Source organism: Falco punctatus (assembly GCF_963210335.1).
Source record: "Falco punctatus genome assembly, chromosome: 9".
Classification (NCBI taxonomy): Eukaryota; Metazoa; Chordata; class Aves; order Falconiformes; family Falconidae; genus Falco; species Falco punctatus.
In genome coordinates this window covers 26,232,610-26,249,299 of record NC_137589.1, presented here as the reverse complement: position 1 = coordinate 26,249,299, position 16,690 = coordinate 26,232,610, and the positions used below count along the sequence as shown (strand labels likewise).

The 16,690-nt window shown below is 37.3% G+C and overlaps 1 protein-coding gene across 2 annotated transcripts in view; it reads left to right on the top strand.

Moving 5' to 3' along the window:
* The window catches only part of PLCE1 (phospholipase C epsilon 1), a 179,522-nt gene that overhangs the window by 85,831 nt on the left and 77,001 nt on the right, over window positions 1-16,690 (top strand). The window contains exon 1 of one of the 2 annotated variants that reach the window (XM_080403554.1): window positions 6-10,716. The exons of the other annotated variant lie outside the window; for it this stretch is intronic. Coding sequence (XP_080259680.1) covers window positions 10,698-10,716 — 19 coding nt within the window. The 5' untranslated portion in view covers window positions 6-10,697. Of the gene's footprint in view, window positions 1-5; window positions 10,717-16,690 lie in introns of those variants that run through there. 2 annotated transcript variants of the gene reach the window in all.

Sequence of the window (16,690 nt, the reverse complement as noted above, 5' to 3'; positions counted from 1 at the left end):
AATGATTAAATTTTTTTAACCCTGTCCACTTCAAATATAGGGTGTATTGCAAAATATATAATAGTATGTAATATTCTGTAGTTTATATACTCATATACGAAAGTAACGGATAAAAAAGCTTTTCATTGTTTCAGAGATTTTCCTTTGCAATCATTATGTGTCAAAATAACTAGCTATGTTTAATAAAGTAAAAATGCATGCAAAACTGAAAAGATTCTTATTACAAAGCAGAGACCTTTTTCTGTTTTTTTTTTTTTGTTTTTTTTGTTTGTTTTTTTTAGAAACTTTCCTGTCTGCATCCAAAGTTAATGCCTAAGCTGTTGTTGTTAGGGTGTTTCTTTGCATAGTATTTCTCATTTACTAAGTGTTCTAGCTCATGGGTGACTTTGTTCAGGACATGAGAAAGGAGTATATACTCTGTGATTGTTGCTGTCATTATACAACTAGCTGTCAGCATAGCACTGTGTGGTAAATATGTACAGTTCATTACTGATTTATTGCTGGTCTTTTCCCAGATACAACGTTTTTCTAGTCTTAGATCACTTCAGTAGGTGGTGTCTATGTGGAAAATGCCTATTGGAGGATGGGTGTTACATTCTAACTTTCCATGTTGATTGTCTTCGTATGCTATAAGAATACTGTTATGTGATTTGGTTTGGTCAGTTTTGGAAGTTACACAGGACAAAGGCATTCTTGGTACTAATTCATGATATTAGAACAAAGTTTCGTACAGAATAGTAACTGCATTTAAAATTAATTTTTAATTAATGCCTAGAATATTTTCTAAGTACTCAAGCATTTGGGGATTTATCATCATCTGATATACTGTAATAAAAGGATGCAGTATCACAGTTGTACCACTGTAGAATTGAAGCATGTGGATATTATGGCTTGCCCAGGCTTTTACAGGAATATGACAAAATCAGTACAGAATTCTCAGTGCAGTTCCATAACTAGTGCAGATATTGACATTTTTTTACAGGCAATTATATAGTTTGTGTTCCGATCAAGTTATCTTATTTTTATCCCAGAGTGGCCCTTTCTAGTTTTAATTTGTCTCTCTAGGTGAGCCAAATGGCAGAGAGAAGCACTAAAACAATATAAGAAAATAGATACAGATGGCAAACTGTAGCATCTGAGTGGATTTCAGTAGTATGTTGAGCAACATTACTAAGGTTCACATACTCTCATCCTCTGTGAGAGACAGGTATGTACAGTACAGTGTCCTGTTTTGGTAGGGTTTTTCCTTTTTGCTTTGTTTGGGTTTCATTTGTTCTGGGGAGATGAGTGCTTTAGAAAAATAAACTTACGTTCCTGCGACAGCTCTGGAAAGCAAGGTTAAAAGAACCAGGTTGTGTACTTGGGGGTGCAGTGTGGTGGACCTTCTTCCTACAGTGGGAGAAGAGAGCACTGGGTTTTGATGCTTCAGACCTGATCAAGACTCTAAGGATGCTCTTTCCCCTGAGTACAAATGTCAGCCTCCCGTGGGGTGCGTTGCTGCACTGCCCAAAAAGCCCAGTTGGCAACTGTCACTGTAGAGCTGCAGGCTCCAACTGAGTTCTCAAACTGAAAGCAGCAGCAGTAACTGGCTCAGGCTCACTGACATACTGGTGTGGCTGTATCTTTTTATAGAGCCTGAGCTAGTGACTGCATGTCTGCTCTGTGTACCAGCACACTTTGCACCAGTTTGGGGATCTCTGTGGTGCCTGTATTATGTGGTTTATGCTTCTGGTTTTGGATTCTGAGCCCAGGAATGTGAGACCTTAAAGGAAAGGCCAAGATTTTGAACTTGATTTGCAATTCCACAGGCAATCTGTGTAGAAAGTAGAGATTTGATTTGCTGTAGTGGTCTAGGTATGATTTATCATAGTGATCTCTGTTAGCGGAAGAGATGTGCTGCAGCTTTAAGATATTGAAGTTTCCTGGATGTGGAAGGTTCATGTTCAGGTATATCACTATGATTTAATATATCTAAGAAATGACAGAGGTATCGGTAAGACAGTCTTCTCTAAGAGTTTTATTTGGGTGATGTTATTAACTGAGAAATTAGTATTAGCAAGGAACCCAACAGTATTCTGAATTCAGAGCTGCGGTTATCATTCCTGGGTGTGTACCTTTTAAGAAAGAAAATGGTCCTGTCCATGCAGATTGATAAAAAGGTTATTTTCATCTGTCCTGCATCCTCTCTTACTCTGGATTTAACTTCAGCCATAAGCTAATCTCATCTAAACCTAAGAACTTTTAATCAACATTGTAACAACTCTGTTTTCAAATGCAATGGAGGATTTATCACGGGATACAGCATGTCATTGGAACACTTAATTCAGTAGTTGTTTGGAGGAGTTGAAAGGGGAACATATGAATCCTGGTGTGATTTAACGATTGTTGTGGTTTAACCCTGGTGGACAGCTAAGCACCTCTCTGCTGCTCACTTACTGCCCCCACAGTGGGACGGAGGAGAGAATCAGAAGGGTACATGTGAATATTTATTGATTGAGATGAAGACAGTTGAATAGATAAAGCGAAAGCCGCATGTGCAAGCAAAGCAAAATAAAGAATTAATTTACTGCTTCCTATTGTCAGGCAGATGCTCAGCCCTTTCCAGGAAAGCAGGGCTTCATCATGCATAGTGGTCGCTTGGGAAGACAAAACACCATCACTCTGAATGTACACCCTTCTTCCTTTTCCCCCCAGCTTCTATTGCTGAGCACAATTTCATATGGTATGGGATATCCCTTCAGTCAGTTGGGGTCAGATCTCCTGTCTGTGTCCCCTCTCAACTTACGTGCACCCCCAGCCTACTTGCTTGAAGGGGCAGCGTGAGAAACAGAAAAGGCCTGATGCTGTGTAAGCACTATCCAGCAATAACTAGAACATCCCTGTGTTATCAACACTGTTTCCAGCACAAATCCAAATCACAGCACCATGTGAGCTACTATGAAGCAGATTAACTCTGATCCAGCGAAAACCGTACAATAGCGAAGGTGGTATTTCCATCAGCACTTGTGGTTTGTAGCCCAGAAACAGTTCAAACTGTTGTGCATTTCATCAGGGTCCCCCCAACCTTTTTCAGACAAGGTAGCAGTATATCGAAGTTCAGTGTGTCACAGTTTGCAGAGAGACCAGGGAGATGAAAATAAGGATTTGCTTTGACAGTCAGAGATTTTTAGTGCCCATGTAGCAATTTCAGTGCTGTGCGCTGCCCTGAGTTAGGATCAGCAGCAGGAAATTAGCATTATGTATTTTTAGGGTGGGTTTCTGCATGTTGCTCAGCCTGCTGAAGAATGGACGGAGAACCTCTTCTCTGATTTAGTTTTTACTATTTTGATCAAGAATAGCAGATGTTTCTTGTTACAGTGTTTCACAAGCTGTGACAGGATGGATTTTCAAGTGTTAGCTTGCTTCCATAAAAATATGAAGTATAGGTTCTGAGGTCTTCGTATTTAATTTCTTTAATTTTTGTATTAGAACATGTCTGTTCTTGTAGGAAGACATCATAGTACAATCAAAGGTCCAGGCATAAAGATCCTGATGGAAGGGCAGGAGAGCAATGATGTGATATCAGTTTCTTTCAAAAAGAAATGATACATGTGTGGTTTGTGCAGGGTAAGTGCAATATAAAGACACTTCATCTGTTGCTGACTCATTCAGACCTGAACTGGAGTATGCTCATGATGCAGCAAAATCCCCTGTAGTGGTTGGTTTGAAAACAACATAGGCAGCCCCAGTTAATAATCCTTCAAAATATGACCCTTTCTGGTGATGGCAGTAGCTGAGACAGTGGTAGTTTGAGTATCATTGTACCATATTTCACTATACAGAGGTAGATATGCCCAAAGGCAGCTATTACGCTGATTACTTGAAATAAATAAAAGGAACCACTAGCAAATGAAAATTGAACACCAATGGCACTGACATAGGTGGAACGAGAATGCATTATGAAAACAAAAGATTATATAACTTTATTTATTTTAAAATATCTTCACAAGTAATTCACAGTGTTATATAAGCATAAATGAAAGCATGAGCATTAAAAATATGTAAGCATAAATAAAACTATCTTGTTACCGTTCTACCACTTAGAAATTTGAACTCAAACTTACTTTCTGTCCTATAAAAGTTGTTATACCTAAAACCATTGTAAATAAAAACTGATAGAAGCGGTGATTTATTATGAAGTAATTATAGTAAAATATTTTTTTTTGGTGGATCCATTTCAACAGATCTTTACCTTTTAAAGATGCACAACATAAAGGTGCCCTTGAAGACTTGCTGTATTGCATGTTACTGCTTAGTGTTAGACAATGCAAATATTCTTGCATATTAGAGTAAAAGTTTACACATCTGAGACTCTGAACTGATGGTAAGTGGCAACGCCAGCATCCAATTAATCACCTCTCTCTTCTTCCTGGTTTCTTGTTCCTTGAAACTGATTTAATTTCAAAAAAAATCCTGTAAAATAGGGGAACAATAAGGGGTGAAGTCACCTTGACCTAGTATTGCTGTGGAATGCTTTATTTTGTCATAAATCATGTCCTGAGTTAGAGATCTCTAAATTGCCTTAGATACCTGTATTTGTATTATGTATTTCAGTTCAGTGAGTTAATAGGACTTCATCAAAATGTTTACCTGTAACATGGGCATAATACAATTGTGTTTAAAACATGCTGTGATGAATACTTTAGTCTTTAATGCCTGTACGCATTGTCATTTAGTTTAAGGTATTATGCAAATATATTTTAAAATAATTATATTTTTATTTGATAGAAAAATATGGATTATCTAGGTAATTCTAGTTTTATTTTGTAAAATGTTGGGGAGTAGGAAGGGGTTTTTTTATGCATCTTACTCTACCAGTGACAAATGATTTGAAGAAAAAGGTCTTTTGATAATGTATATGAAACAAGATTTAGTTTAAATGAGCTATCTTGCAAGTAAACATAAGATTGTAGGCTTCAATTTACTGGCTTTTAAAACATTTTTATAAATAAGTATTGTTTTTTCTGTTCCAAATTAGGAACAGTTAAAACAGCCAGCAGAACACAACACCCTTCTCCTACCCTCTCATCTAGTCACTGAAGCCTTCACAGTAGCACATGGAACATGGTGTTTGGACCTTTACTATTCAGCATGGGAACAGATGCTTTTTATAGAGGTCAGAGGCTCTCAGGGAAAGTGCTTGAAACTCTTCCTTTTCTCTTACCACTTAAAAAAAATGTTAAATTTAGGTTGCTCACCTGTGCTGATCACTAGTACACCAGTAGGAGAGAGAATTAAATTTTTCTGGTAAGAAAGTTACAAACCATTTGAAAGTTGCAGCTCAGACCAATAACTCAAGTTCGGTCTGAAAGCAGTAGAAGGCTGATGCACAGGAGATACAGAGTGGGTGGACTATTGAATTCCACACTTCGTGATTTCTGAATTGCTTTAAGGGGCAGTACAGATTGCGTTGCAGTATATTCAAGTCTTGTGCCAAAGACATGTAACACGATAGCAAGGTTCATGTCAAGTAGTTGTGTATCTTCCGCTCGGTAAGACCATTCCTCAGCTTTGATACAAGTTAAGCTTCAGTACAGACATGAAACTGTGGACACAATTTAGATGCTTGTCAACTCTAGAGTAACTATTACTGCACTTGGAATGATTTCCAAGACAGTTCTTAAAAGGCTTCAGAAGTGGAAGTGAATTTGTTTATTAAAACCAGTCTCCATCAGCCAGTCTTGACAAGATCTCAAGGGCTGTTGGATTTATATTTGGAGGACCTCTTCTGGAACAGACAACATTCCACTACTTTTCTTTCAAAATGTTTCAAAATTCCTGGAGATAACGTTCAGTACTTTCTTGCACAATCTGTTTAAAGAGGAGCCTGTTACTGTGATGGGGAGTGCCCTTCATGATTTAAAAGGAAGACTTCTCAAACCCTTTATACTCTCTGTAGTTAGGGGGTTTATGTAATATCTGTCCTGAAAATAGGGATACTGCAAACAGAGAGTCCCTAATGCTCAAGTAGCCTCCTGGTTTTAGATCTCCATAGCACTAAGCCCATTGTGAGTTCTTTGTGTTCAATCCTTCAGGAGTTGTTTAGTGACCTGAGTAATGAACCTTGCAGTCATAAGTAGACCAACTCCAGGAAATACTGTTCTAAGGTTTTGTTTGGTAGCTAAGGACCCTAAATGCTCCCGAGTCCCCAGGGCTAGGATGGTCTTGTGGGCAGATCAGCTGCCAGTGTTGTTAGTTTCAGAGAAGGCTTCCAAACATACCAGACCTTCAAAGGCAGAGTTCCCAGTCACGTGGATCTGGGACTGAGAGTTTTAAAAAAATCATGTAGGGCTGCTCTGTAGGAGACTTGTCTCTTGGGTCTGGAGCAGTGAGCCTGCAAGCCCTGCTCTCAGATGGCTCACAGAGCTGTCAGGCTCCCAACTGAGGAGCTGTGACTCTAGTCCCGGTAGCACAAGGGCAGTCTGAGAATGGGCTCCCGGGAACCACAGATGCCTCGAGTTCCCAGAGCTGGTCGGTGACAGTTACGTCCTTGTCAGCATCTTTGTTACTACAGAGAACGTAATTTTCACGTATGAACACTGAAGACATTTCAGCTGCACTGTCTTAGCACCTCTGTATGTAACTCTGAATTTCTGGTTAGTAAGAAGTTTTGAGAATGTCTTTCAGTGGGATTTGGATTGAAACCAGATTTCTTCCCATAGAAGGGAAATCCTGCTTCTAAGCCTGTTCTGTTTCTTACAAACTGATTGTTACAGAAGTTTGTTCATTTTTGTGAACAGGCCAGAACTTTCACTGGAATAATATTTTGGAAACAGGGTCATTGTCACAGTTCATGTGGTGTTGACATTTTTATGCAGAAAGTGAAAAAAAATATGTTGGGCCTTCTCTAATATTAAAGATGGAACTAGAGTATGTGAAAATGTGCTTTGTGTTTGATACCTGTATCCAGAACCATTGTTGGAAAGAAACTTGTACCCTTCCCTCCCTGTCACTCTGCTCCCCAGCTCTGCCCCTGCCCCGGATAACTTCTGTAGCTTTGTAATCTAAGAAAAAAGGGAAGTAAAAGGATGTATGTGAGGATGGAGCAGACTGCAAACATTTGGGATCAGTATTCTTTTAACTTTGGCATCTTTCAAAGCCATTCAAGTCTGTTGCTGCTTTCTTAAGTGATATAAATCAGGCTACATCCCTGATAGCTGTTGTTCATCTTCCAGAGATAGCTCACTCAGAACTTGCAGCAGTTTTGGACCGAGAACAGAAGGAAACTGATGGATTGTGAGCATGGAGGCAGACTGTATTGATTGTAAGAAAACCTATTTCATTCATCCCTCAGTATTCAGAGATTACCCTCTTTCTGCAATCAGATTTTGTCATCAGCAAAAATAGGGCAGCAAACAGGACCTAAGACTCTGTGGCTTTTTCCACTTCTGTTTCTTGTACTCTTTGCATAAAGCTTACTGTTATAATACCGGGGAAATTCCAGGATCTGTGAAGTTGGGGCTGTTGTCTGATGGCTATATGTCAGAGTCATGGGTGATAATGAGCTTTATGTACACAGATTTGGGAAGGCCAGCGTGATTTAGCTGGTGTGAATGTGTTTGGACTCAAAGGTTAAGACCATCTAGAGTGAGGGATAAAACCAAATGAGCTGAGATTAAGACCTGGAAAGATGAAATGTGTCTCACGCTGAGAATCTAAGGTAAGAAGGTGGCTCAGGCAATGCACTGTAGGAGGGGAAACCAAATCCAGGAGATTCATCAAGACTCTAAGTAGATAATGTGGCCTGAAGCAAGGATGTGAGTCAGGAAACCAAGGATTTCATGGTGCTCTTGGCTCCAGGATGCAGGTCAGGAAAACCAAGAACAAGTGCAGGTCACCTGGTTAGGGGCAGAAATAAGAATGACATGGCAGGAAGCATAGATCAAGGCTGAGATGACAGAAAGGGGGAGAAAGATTTGGGAGGACAGCTGTAGCCAAGGGACACCCGGGACTGGAGCTGGCTATGATGGCTGTCTCTGTCAGCTGGCAGAAAGGAAAGATCAGTGCGGTCAGTCTCCAGACCTGGTGCTGTCTGGGCAGGGCTGGTTGCAGCCAGGTTGGTCACAGCAAGGGCAGTAGGAAAAGGATTTGGAGGATCCTTGCCAACATTATTTTATCAAAACCTCCCTTTAATCCAACATGTTTAATACATTGTATGCACAAAGAGTTACGCTCTGCCAGCATAATTTGTCTTTTCCTTTTACCGCTCTTTCTGGGTTCAGTAAGTGGATTACTGCAAGATGAAAAGATACGTAATTGATCCAGGCAGTAGATTGAAGTAGTGTAAGTCATCTAAGTTAAAAACAGAAAAATATTTTCATCTGTAAAATTGCTCCTTTGGACAGAACAGGTACCATACTCATGGTACAGGAGGGTACCTGTTTGTATGGATCCGGATATCCTAAGCAGTGTATAGAGCTAAGCAGTTTAGAAACAGAACCGAGTTACGGATGGTTTTGTATGGATTTTAGTTCCAGTGATATATTATGTGGCAGTTTGGTACACCGATGATCGTTAACTTCTGTAGTTGAGTCTCTGCTTACAGCAGTATTTTTGTTGGTAGTCTATTCCGTTAGCAGAAAAAAAGAGTTTAAATTCATAGAAGTCTGACTGTGCTGTTTGAGGTTTGTTGTGAGGAAGGGAATGAAGGACATACTAATGTCTATGGATAAAGGCTGAGAGAGCAGAAGTTTGTGCAAACTAATGTTAGTTTTAAAATCAAACTTACTTTTTTAATGAAGAGCAATTAGTCTTCAGAAAAAAATGAAATGGGATTCTAAGTGTAGGTAGCTAATCCCTGAACTTCTTAGTATTGTTTATTATTCTAAAGGTCTGAACATTTGCTTGAATGGGCCTTGTAAAAGTAGTGTCCATGGGAACTTTTAAAGTGTAGAAGGGAACTTTCAGAGTGTAAAATGGAACTTTATCAGCATGTTTATGCTAGCATGTCAATCATAAGCAAAAAAACCCCAAGGACCTCAAGCCTCAGGATGACTTGAGTCATCTCTAAAGATTCCCTTGAAGTTTTGTTTCTAGGAAACAAATTAGAAGAAAAAATCAACTTTTGTAGGATAATGCTGTTTTATTTATATCCAGACACAATTTTGGGGGTTAAATTCTAAGATATACTATACAGTTTTCTTTGTAGAATCAAGAACGTTCTGATTTTTTTCTTTAGCCTTTCACATGTTCGCTTATATATGTTCCAATATATATTCACATGTTCCAATATAATGGAAATTGTGGAAATAGTGGAAAAATCTTTAGTATTGACCCTGTAATGATGAGAAATGTTTAATCTGATGGTTTGCTTTGTATTTTTGTAGGGAGATAGCATTAACAGAATTGATACTTATAGATAAAACTGATGTTAAAATTCTATATTGTATCGCCATGGGGGTCCTTGCGTTACCATATTTAACAGAAATTCTTCAGAAGTCTAAGCATACCAGTTTTCAGCTGGAAGTTGGAAACAGCAAAAACATTCTTCCAATTAAGAAAGAATATGCTGGTATTGTCAATGAAAAAGTAATGTTGCATTGGCCGGGTTCCATGATTGTTCTTCCAGTAGAGGTTTTTCAGACAAGACATATATTCACCGTATAAACAAAGTGACTCTGAGTGTACTGCTCACATTCCAATTCTGCATGGATTGCTCTCTCAGACTTCCTGGGGAAATGGAGAAAGGTTTCTTGTGGCTGTGTGTTGGTTTTCAGTCTTGTGTACTCTAGCAAACTTCATAATTAACTTTTCACTGATGTAGTCCTGCTGCTTGTAAAGGTGATGTAAACTGCGTGTAGACAAGGCTAAGGTTAGAATGAAGAAAAATGTTCTAAAAATGGCAGAGACTAATATTAACGGCTGCAGGGATCAGGGCAGAGTTTTGGTTTAGGAACACAAGATGCAGTCTGAGAGGCTATGCTGTCTTTTGAAATCCCTGTATTTGTAATTTCTTTATGGTTAATCACATTTCTGGAAGCCTCAGGGAGGTTTTCTTCTCCTTTGCTTCTCAAAGAAACTTTTTTGGATTGTTGCCTAAGTCGTAGCCCTTTGTCCTGTGAAAGCTAATGCGATTGCCTTTTATTAGACACTTCAGTGCAGAGTGTATAATAGCTGTAAAGGTAGGGCATTTGCTAATAAAGAAACCCATGTCATGGTTTTTGTAATGCTTCAGCTGAAGTTTCCTAAAACAAAACTAACTCTGTTTATTACTTTTGGCCTGTTGAAACAACACTGATATAAATATAACTTTCAAAAAAGCTTGGGTGTAGGCTAACTTATTTCTTAATATATTTAAAGACAAAAATTCAGCAGAGTTTTAAGCGCTCTTGTTTATAACTCTGCTGTCAAAATCAAATGCTTTTAGTCTTAGCAGGATGTATGCTCGTCCTTAATTTCTAACTTCCTTCCATTCAAATCTCCGTGTTTCAGCTTTTATCTGAGGGAGGTGGGTAACCTGACCTTTTAGTGAGCCAGCCAAATGCATGTCTTCTTCATGGCTTACACAAGGCATGTCAGTTATGCATTTTGCCACAGTTTGTAGCTTTAAACTGAGCAGCTGTTGCCTGACTGTTAGTTTGGACAAGTGCGGCGTGCAGACTTTTTGTGGTATTGCAAGTACCTGCTCTTCTGGCATTTTAGGAGGAATCTAAGATTTGATGGAAGACACATTTGCTGGTAAGATTTGCATTTCTATGGCCCTTAGTACATGGTTCTGACTATAGGAAGGTAATTAAAACAAAGTGATAGTTTTATTTCTGGACTTAGAAGTAGTTTGAGTCGGGGGGTTCTAATCTAATGTTGGATTGATAATACCTGCATTTAATAGGAGTGCTTCAAGGACACTTAAAACTCTTGCTATGTGGAAGATAAAAGTATAGATTTAATATATAAAAAATATGAAATATTAAGTCCTCTCTCAGTCTTAAATGTGTATTTTCTTATTTTAACTTGTTCAAAATGGAATGTAATATAAATATACTTTGCATTTATTTGGTTCACATAGCAACTATTTTGATACCAAATTATATTGTGGGGCATTCCTTTGTTTCTTACTCTACAAAAATAAGCGACTTACAAAAAAAGCTGGACAAAATATGAATGTCAGATATAATAAAAGTTTTTTTAAAATGCTAGAACCAGGTAATTTTTTTCCCCTAAAGTTTATAAATTACTCAAATGTTACAAGTTAGTAACATACTTTTGAATGTAAATCCACTGCTGCTTTTTTCTTTAGCAAGCTTTTGTTCTTCGTTCTTCAGTGTACAGTGATAACTTGTAACCAGTTTATGTTTTGTGGATGCTTAAGGCAGTTGAGTTTTTCACCCTTCTGAATGACATGAGTGGATAGCAGCAATGTTTTGCTACTAATTGGTCGTAAAGAAACACCTGTATTTACATTTTTTTAAACTGGCATGTGTAGCTTGATTGAATGTTTACAATATTTTACTCTGTGAAAGGAGTATCTTTTATGTGCTAACCTTCCTATTTCCCTAATCTGGCTGTTAGCTAAAGGCTATGACAAACGTTTGCTATTCAAAGAGATGGTATCCTGTTGCAAGGGAAAGATTGTATTGGTTCTCAACACCTTTACTTTCACCTCAGTGATTTAGATGGCACAGGGGAAAAAAACCCCACCCTGATATTAATTATATCTGTATTAGTTGCAAAATAGTGGTGTTTGTAATCCCTTTGTTCTGTCAGTGATAGCCAATCCTAGATACTTAGTAGGATTACAAGAAACGGAGGGCAAATTATCTTATTCTAGAAATGTTACAATTATAAATTAATCTCAGGTTCTGCCTTTGATAGGCTGTTTTGTGACTTTTTTAGCTTTGATTTGAGGTAGAATAATGCAGACATTTTCTAGAAAATAAGCTGATACAAGAACTTTTGTTAGTGCATAATCTGTTTAGTTTTTATTTAAGGGGCGGGCTTCACATTGACATAGCTTTCTATAGTTTTAAGTATTCGCTTTGGAAATAGTTGTTATGTATAAAAATGCATTGCTACACATTTTAATAATTCTGAAATAAGTAAATTACCAGAGAGGTTTATCAAGCACAAATTGAAAATATTTTGATTACAAAACACCAAAACAACAATAAAAGAATTAGAAATATGATTTGATGCTAAAAGTACCTTTAATTGCTTTTTCTGTTTAATTTTAAGGGATTTGCACAATTGTACAGCAGTTAAATATTTTTATTCTTCATTTACCACAGATTTGATACAACAGATTTCATGCATTTTCAGCTTTCTAAATAAAGTGTTCAGATTGTTCTGAAAGGAGCTGGATCTGATACTGTTGCATTGAGTCTTTCCTGCCCCCCCATTTCTCTTTCCTCTGATATTTGGAGTAAAACACAGTACATACCTTTTGACTTAACTATATTGCCACAGGCAGAATTGATGTCTTCTGAGAGCATTTTTCTCTGGGTGGGAAAACCAATTGTAATCTGGCAAAACTATCATTTTGAATGCCTTTAAATACGTTTACTGTTAGGTTTGGAGAAGATCTGATCTAAAGTTGTTCTCCTATTGTTCAGAATTACATTGCAAAGCTCTACAGGGAAGTGGAGCAAAGAGTCCCTTAACACAGATATTTCCTTATAGAAGTGGAGTAGTTATTGAAGTATCATAAATATGTGTGACCTTTTCTAAAACTTCTTACAATATTTTTTACAAATAAGTTGCTCTGGCTTTCTAGAAGTTTCAAATTGGAATTCGGAACAATTCAGATTGGAAACATTGTTAGTCTTTGGGACCTGATCCTGAAAATAGTTATACCTAAAGCCATTGAACTACGTGGGGTTTTTTTCTACTATGCTTTGTTTTATAGAGTATTTGTAGGTAATACTACCATTTCCTGCTACCTCCAGCTATGGAACTGCAGCCAGTGGAACCATACTGAGACTTCTGCAAATCTCAGAAGGACATAATGTGCCAAATGTCCAAGTTTATTTTCATGTACCCAACCATCCTGAGCTGCACAAGGTAATTCTAAAACTTCTAGGTTCAAGACCTGATAGATCTTTTTTAGAGATCCTTAAAATGTCATTTTTATTGGTGAATAAATTAAACAAGAATAGTGTTAACAAAACCCACAATTGATTATGGACTTAATAATTCAAGCTAAGACACCACTACAATAACTTATTTGAACTTAAAAAGATAGAAAAATGGCTAGTGTGGTCAGAAAAGAATGCTTTTGCCATATTTGCTGAGATTTACATCATAGTGATTAGTTCTGGGTTTGTGTCAATTGCAGGCACTTTCTTGACATGTGAATTAATTCTTGACATGAGAAAATGTGATTAATATTCTATGAACTTATTTGTGGTATCATATATTAAAGCACCATGAAATAGTTCTGTTATTATTGAAGTTTAATAGTATCCTCAATTTGAGAGAAAAAATGAACCTTAAAAGTTGAATTCTATGTTTCAGATCTTCATCATACACTGTTCTGTAACTGTCACAGAGTAGAAGGGATCAGATTAAATCACATAGTTCTTGTAGTTCTTGTCTGCCTCATAGGTAAAGGATCTGTGAATGTAAAACCTTCTAAAAGCTGTCAACAAGGCATTCAAATATGTGCATGGAACACAAAAGAGAAAGAAGTGCTGGCTTCAGGTACTGGTTGTATTGAAGGTGGTGGTAGGATTTTGTGTAAAAGCTTAGAGTTCAAGAAGACAAATCTTCAGGATTTCACAGACCACATATAGAGTGAATTGCTTTAAAACAGACAACAGGGAAAAACTTAAAATATATTTAAAATGCCTGTATGCAGAGATTCAACTAGAACTGTGTCTATAACTAGGATTTTTATTTGCTCCCAAAACCAAGAAATACTAGACTTTTTGTGCAAAAGAAATTGCCTAACCCCCAAAATTTCTTTTGAACATCAAGAGGAAGAAATAGTCTTGTTTTCTCTATGTGGAATTACAGGATTTAAAAAGAACAAGTATAGACAGGTTCAGAATGAAGTGTTGATACTTTTTATTTTGAGAATGTAGTTTTTGCAAAAGCTATCAACTGATTGGCCAAAATATTTGGGTAAATTCAATGTAAATTGATAAACATTTTAGTCACACAAATATGAAATATTTCATCGGAAGTTTTCTGCAGAGATTTGGTGTTCAACATGATGACTTTTGCAGAAATATGTTCTTTTAAAAATGCTTCTTTTTATGTATAAAATGTTACATTTTTTAAAAAACATAATTTCTTTGCATTTTTTATAAGCCATGTAAAAAGTGTGAAAATAATAGTTTTACATTTACGTTTTATTTGACTTATAGCAGAGTCTTCCAGACTGTGTTCCTGCATATTTGATAGCAGAGTCTTCCAGACTGTGTTCCTGCATATTTGATATCTCTCATATAATTGAAAGCTAAAGGACTGCAAGCATGTGGGGTGTTTTACTGTGAGTTAAAAATAAGTAAGTTGTATGTAAAAGCTGTGCAATAGTCCTCTCAGTCTTGTCATTGCTGACTGTCCAGATTTCCATAGAGAAAAGTTCAGGAGATATGATAATCTTCAGACAAGTAATAATTACTGTAAAGAGAAAGTAAGTAGTTGTCCTTTATGTCTGCTGGGAGTGGGACAAAAAACTGCATCTGAACAGCAAACACCTCACCATAGATACGATGATAGAAGGGGGATTTGACAGAGGGGGGAGTTCCGTCAAATTGAAGGATTTCTTTTAAATGTCATTTGAAAAAAATGGACACAAGTGATGTTGGCTGGCATAGCTAGCACAACAAAAGCAGGAAAACTGGTGAGCAATGATATGCATGTGACTGAATGCAGAGGGACTAATTTCAGAAGGATCTTACAGGAAAGGGAAAGCTTGAGAGGGAAAAAAAAAGTTTACTGATTGCATGGATGATGGCACGTTAAATTTTAAGGCAGGAGGGCAATAAGAACATGACGTTTAGGAAAGTAACACAGTTCATATAATTGCAGAGCCTAATGTCAGTGGAGATCTCTAGCTAGTCTGACATCCTTTTAAGACATCATTTACTTAAACCCAGTTGTCTATTTTAAGCTCAGTAGTTTAAAGGAAGGCAGCAGTGCTAATGTACAGCCTTCAGAGGATGCCTGAGAACTATCAGCCACGTGCACAGCTTTTCCAACAGCCAGTGATGCTCGCAGTCAAAGGGAATTATTTCTAGTTTGAGTTTGTCTGTCATCAAGGACCATCTGTTTGTTCTCGTTCTGCCTTCTTTTCTGCTAGATTAAAGACTTCAAAAACTGACGTATTACCCCTGTTGGAGGTGCTTGCATATCTACTACAGTCAAGTCACCTCTCAATTCACACTTTACTGAAGTTAATACATTTCTTATCTAAATCTCTTCCTGCAGGTCTCACTACTCCAGCCTGGACGCTCTGTGGTTTGTCTTTGTCTTCAAAAACATTGGGAAGATTATTGGTGTAATGGGGTGATTTATGTGTGAGGACCTTGTTTTGCCACCTCCTTTTTTGCTGCCTCCACCTCTAAAAACTCATAGAAAACATTTGGATTTACTGTCCCTTCTTGTATTTTCGGACCTATTGCCTTAAGAAGGCAGAACTCCACTCCATACACAAGATCTGCATTGCTTGTGTCTAGAATACTTAATATTTCCAGTAGATTTAAAATACGTACACTAACATTTTGCTTCACTATTAAAGTGATACTTAAAGGTTTGTGAGGTAAAATGCTAAATGGCCATGTAACAGTCCTTGAATCATTTGGGTTGGAAAGGACTGTGCTGGTCATTTAGTCCAGCTCTTCTCAAAACAGGACTGACATTTTTCTTTTCCTAGTTGATTTGTTTTCTTGCTATGTGAACAGTATTGTTGACAGAGTTGGCCCTAATTCCATTCATTTATAACCCTAACCGCAGTACAGGTAGCAGTGGCACCACAAGGAAGGGAAAGAAAGAGAACTGTTAATTTTTACTGTGTACTCTTAGAGAAGGAATCTGTTGCATCTGTAGTCTTCCAATTAAGGGAGGTAGCTTAATATCTGAGGAAGTAATCTTAGAAGGTCCTAATTTTGAGTTTGTTTTTGGATAGCAAAATCATTAATTTGGAATGTTTTCATGTTAGAACAGACCGCCTACACCTTTTCTAGTATAATCTGCTAAAGCTAAGACAAAGACACAATTCATTAAAAAGTCTTGTGACTGTTTAGAAGAGCTTTTATGTAGTAAGTGTATTAATCCTGTGAAAACCAAATGGAATAAATACTTCCATTTTTGCAACAATGTAAATAGTTACAACAGTATGATACGTATAGCTATACCCTGTTTGTTTGAGCACAATCTTGTATAACTGTCTTTGTTAATTTAGCTTACACCAATTCCCAAATGACATGAAATAAACAAAAACAATTATAGAAAACAATTGCTTATAGCAGGATTTAGCCTAGCAGAACTGTAGCAGTTCACTAGTGAGGCTGTAAAAAAACTTGCATGGACAAAAAAGTATTTAAAGCATTTATATTTGAGGTAGGAAGAAATAATTGATATTGAGGCAAGTCATAGAGATGTCAACATCTCTAGTATGAAGTTAAGGTTGATTTAATAGTTTGTGTAGTCTATTGTTTCACTTCTTTCAGCTTCCAGACATGTGCCTACCCTGTTCTCTGCAGTCTGCTCT